General features: G+C 32.3%; 1 protein-coding gene across 1 annotated transcript; it reads right to left on the bottom strand.

Annotated features, from left to right (window-relative positions):
* Positions 1 to 1953: 1953 nt before the first annotated feature.
* On the bottom strand, positions 1954 to 3654 carry LOC128179121 (uncharacterized). The gene is made up of 4 exons (XM_052846608.1): positions 3582 to 3654; positions 3127 to 3330; positions 2699 to 2842; positions 1954 to 2588 (listed from the first exon to the last, which is right to left on the bottom strand). The coding sequence occupies exons 2-4, from the start codon at positions 3317 to 3319 to the stop codon at positions 2416 to 2418; spliced, it is 510 nt and encodes a 169-aa protein (XP_052702568.1). The 5' UTR covers positions 3320 to 3330; positions 3582 to 3654; the 3' UTR covers positions 1954 to 2415.
* Positions 3655 to 4816: the final 1162 nt, after the last annotated feature.

Raw genomic sequence — 4816 nt, 5'->3', positions numbered from 1 at the left:
AATCCATTCCCCCATTGTGGCCTCACCATACCCCCGGGGACCGTGATTTGAACAAACTTGAATCTTTTCTATCTGAGGATGCTTCCACTCATATTTGAGCTTTCCTGGCTTAATAGTTTTTGAGAAGATTTTTAAAGATATTTTCTATATATCCCTGGGTAAAAATCCATTCCCCCATTGTGGCCCCGCCATACCCCCAGGGACTTTGATTTGAACAAACTTGAATCTACACTACCTCAGGATGCTTTCATTTTAATTTGAGCTTTTTTGGCCTAAAAGTTTTTGAGAAGACGATTTTTAAAGATTTTTTCTATATATTCCTATCCCCCTATTGTGGTCCCACCCTACACCCGGGGACCATGATTTGAACAAACTTGAATTTACCTGAGGATGCTTCCATTTTATTTTGAGTTTTTCTGGCCAAATAGTTTTTGATAAGAAGGTTTTTTTAAAGATTTTCTCTATATATTCCTATGTAAAACTTGATCCCACTATTGTGGCCCCACCCTACCCCCAGGGACCATGATTTGTACATACTTGAATCTACACTACCTGAGGATGCCTCCACACAAGTTTAAGCTTTTCTGGCCAAATAGTTTTTGAGAAGAAGATTTTTGAAAAATACCAACAAATCTTCAATAATTCTCAATTATCTCCCCTTTAAAGAGGGCGTGGCCCTTCATTTGAACAAACGTAAATCCCCTTTACCCTTTAATGCTTTGAGCCAAATATGGTTGAAATCTGGCCAGTGATTCTGGAGAAGAAGGAGAAAATGTGAAAAGTTTACAACGTCAACGCCAATGCCGACGACAGACAACGGACACATTTTGATCAGAAAAGCTCACTTGAATTTTCAGCTCAGGTGAGCAAAAAAAAAACCAGGAGACAGCTTGTTTTAATTTAAAGCTAATAATTGAGTCGCATTATTAGTTTTAATTGTAAACGAAGAGAAAAAATGAATTAAAATATAGTTTAAAAGTGATTGTTTTATACATTGAGGTATTACAGAATTTTTAGAAAGCTTTGTTCGTGTGGGCGTCAGGGACTCGGTTCATAAGGAGGCATAAGCTTTGGCCCTAACTTAAGTCTAGCCCAAGGACTTACTCCGAAACTTAGTCAAGCATAAAGCGGCGTAACAAGCTGCGTAAACGTAAGGCTATGCCTATAGTATAACGTAGGTAGTAGCCACAATTGCAATCGCCGAATCAAAAAAAAAACCCATGTACTTACATGAATTTTTTGCGAGTCTTCATTGCCTAAAATTATGTTGATATTATGAATGAACAACTTTGGCCTGTACTTGTTCGTCGTTTTCCAAGTACTACTTTTAATTTTCGAGACAACGCCCGAACTCGCTGATTTTGCTTTCATAATTGATTCAAAATGGCAAAAGTTTAAAAAATATTGTTATATTCCAAATTTTGACCGATCCTGATTTAAAAGAAACGGATCCCGATCTTAATTTAAAAGTACAAAAAGTGAAAAATCAATATTTTTCTTCAATTGCAGCCAAGAATTCAGTTAAATTTAATTGTTCAATTAATTTGCAAATCATATTATAACGGAACCTTCCAGTTTTTGGGTAAAATTGTTGTATATTCAAATTTAAAATCATTCCAGTCGGAATCAGCCTAATTTCGATCGGATATGGATTAATTTTTAAAACTAGTATTTTTTCCTCTAAATTTAATATGCCAAAATATATCGATAGAAATATCAAAATATTGTTTAAAAATTGGGGTTTTTTTCAGAACAGCATGAATTAGCGTAATACACAATCTGTCTGGAAGTTTAGTTCGGGCTAAAAATCAGAAGACTAAAGTTACAGTACTTTAAAACTATTGATTTATGAAAAATTTTCATTCTTCTTTTAAACCTTCCGCCACAAAAAAAATCCCTTACTAATATAAATTCTTATAATATATAATATTCTTTTAACAATTTCATTCAGCATAGTTTATTTGGAATTGTAAAATATAAATATAAATATATAAATAGAATCAATATATGATGCAACAATTTTAGATAACAAGTGACATAAAATAGTTACCGAAAAAGTGAGGAGCGAACTTCTTTTAACAACTTTTGAATCATAGGGCAAATAATGAAAGAAACTGTACTGTCTTCTTTCAATGATTACTACATGATATGGCACATCACTGTAGAATAATATAAAAGGTGTGTAAAAATTTACATACTAACAAATAAGCTCCTTGACCAATAAATGAGCTCTATGACATCATGCTTTACATGTAAGTCCTTAAGGTAAATATTCATGTAAAAGAAGAGAAAACATGATATGGATATATTAGAGTAACACACATTTACACACAATTCACAATAATTAAAGGTGTTCAAAATCTCTGGAAAAGAATCCTCCACATGTGAAACGCATCGTATGTCCGTACAGGCAACTCACTCTTTCATCATGCCAAATAGCATCACACCTCCTGCGGCGAATGCCGTTATCATCGCAATGATACTGAACGCAAACGCAAAATGGTAGTCAAAATCATTAAAACCAGAAGCAGCTAAAAGATCTTTATTTTTTGCTGCAAACACTGCCACTGCTATCAAGATAAAGATACCTGAAATGCATGAATAATTTTCCTTACATTATATATCAATTAATATTTATTGATCTTAGATATTTCAAGATATCCAGTAAACACATTTTAAGCCGAAATGTAAATCTTACCTCCGGCAAATGATGTTCCTATACCGGCAAAAAGAACCGGTTTCTTGTCTTTCATGACGAATAGTTTTAGAACAGTCATGACAACAGCGACAATCAACACTAGAAACCCAAGAATGCTCATAGCTCGTACACCTTTCTGCCAATCTGCATTAAAGATGTTAGTAAACTGTATGCCCTTTAATATAAATAACAAAACAGACAAAATTTAACTTTGTCATTTTACTTGCAATTAGTCCTTTTCTTGGACATTAAATTTTGTTGCATTTTTATCAAAAAACTTATAATATCCATCTTGAAACAAAGAGATTAATATCCATCTTGAAACAAAGAGATTACTCTTGCAACTGGAAATTAAAACGATCGAGATAGATACTGTTTTAAAAACCGTTAAATTTATAACACTGTTGAACAAAAACGACTCACGGTACCTTCTGTAGCGTCTTCACTTGTACATGTTTTATCTGACTGTACTTCAGTGCACCTAGTCCACAAACCGTACCAAGTCTTCGACATACTATTTTCTATGAGGACCCAATATGGTGCTGCTAAGCCAATAATCTGGAAGACCACTGCACATATCGTAAGCACGAGGGCTACTATAAAAAATACTGAGGTCCCCATGTCTTCATTAGCTGTTCCAAAACATACACATAAACCATGATGATCAAATCTAGCGATGAAACTTGGAAATAGCAGATTCAGATAATAATAATTCCTTTAAGGTTACATATACTAGTAACAATTAACACAAAATCAATATCCACATTTTTATCAACTTTTAAACTGCATGCTGGTTGAAACAAAAGAGGATTGTAAACTATTTTTAAGATTATAAGAAATGTATAAACTTCGCCAAATTTCGAGTTTTTAAAAAAAAAATTACCTTTAAGTGTGATGTTCCAACAGTATGTTGTGTTTACTGCAGGCGCGCTGCTTTTATAGTCTTTGTGTTTCAATCGTTATAGAAACTATCAAATATTTCAAAACAGTTCGATATCTTTTTCATTGTTATTGAAATTAGTGGTTTATTTTTTAAGTGCATTCCTTTTTTAAACCGTATACATGTAATTAAATACTTGTGTAAGCAAACTGTTTATTTAAATAACAAAAGATGATTGATGTGGAATTTGCCACCAGAAAAAAAAGGAATGGCAAATTCATCCAACAAACAGTTGGTTGAAACAGGACAAAACGTGTTAAACTAGACTCTAGTACATAATTTTGTCTAAATGAGACTACACATAAAGCATGTAGTTTGTATTTTACTTAATTATGTATCCATTGTTGTACCAATCAGACTTCCCAAACTTCCTGCTCAATGACAATTGTTTATTTTTAGTAATTTTTAATCATACATTATTAAACAAATATATTTCGTCAAAGATTTCTCTGCAACTATTAACTGCAGATGCTTTATTTAACCACACTCTTTGTTAAGCTCTCCCATATGGTGGGATTTAATTTTTGAACAAAATTGATGTCAATTTTCCGTTAAATGTTGACCTATATAACAATAGGGGTATCCCAAGTCAGTATTGGATAACAGATACCTTGTTTTAATATTGTTTGATGAAATGATTTGAAACTTGCTGTGTTGATTCACTATAATATATTATATTTTTATAAGTTTAACATTTGTTACTTATTACAATGTGTTAAAGTTATCGATTTCTAAATTTTCCCGTATTTATGATCGGGTATAGGCTATGCTTAATCAGTGTTTCAATTAAAGTACTAGGTCAGTAAAACCCTCGTGTACATTATCATCAAGGGCAACAATTCATCAGCACCTTTTTCAGCATCAGAATTTGTTGTGGCTTTTATACTACAGATACTTAAAACAAGTGGTGTTGGACTTTACTTTATATCTATAAGGCATATAAAACAAATTTAAAGAGTGACTAAGGACATGCATTGCTTGTACAATATTCTCTAAATGTTTGTTTTACTATGAAACGTTTAAATATTAAAGTTCAAAATTAAAACCAATGCCAACTTTCTTCTGTCATTTTTTTTTGTATTCTATCACCTGTTTTCCGACATAATTTTTACCCAAAGCAAATGGCTAAAAGAAAACATAACCGTTGATTATATACAATAACTTAAATTGTCATCTGT

The sequence above is a fragment of the Crassostrea angulata genome, chromosome 1, assembly GCF_025612915.1.
Source record: "Crassostrea angulata isolate pt1a10 chromosome 1, ASM2561291v2, whole genome shotgun sequence".
In the NCBI taxonomy this organism is placed as follows: Eukaryota; Metazoa; Mollusca; class Bivalvia; order Ostreida; family Ostreidae; genus Magallana; species Magallana angulata.
The sequence above is the reverse complement of the archived record's forward strand: the minus strand, read 5'-3'. Positions and strand labels throughout refer to the sequence as shown.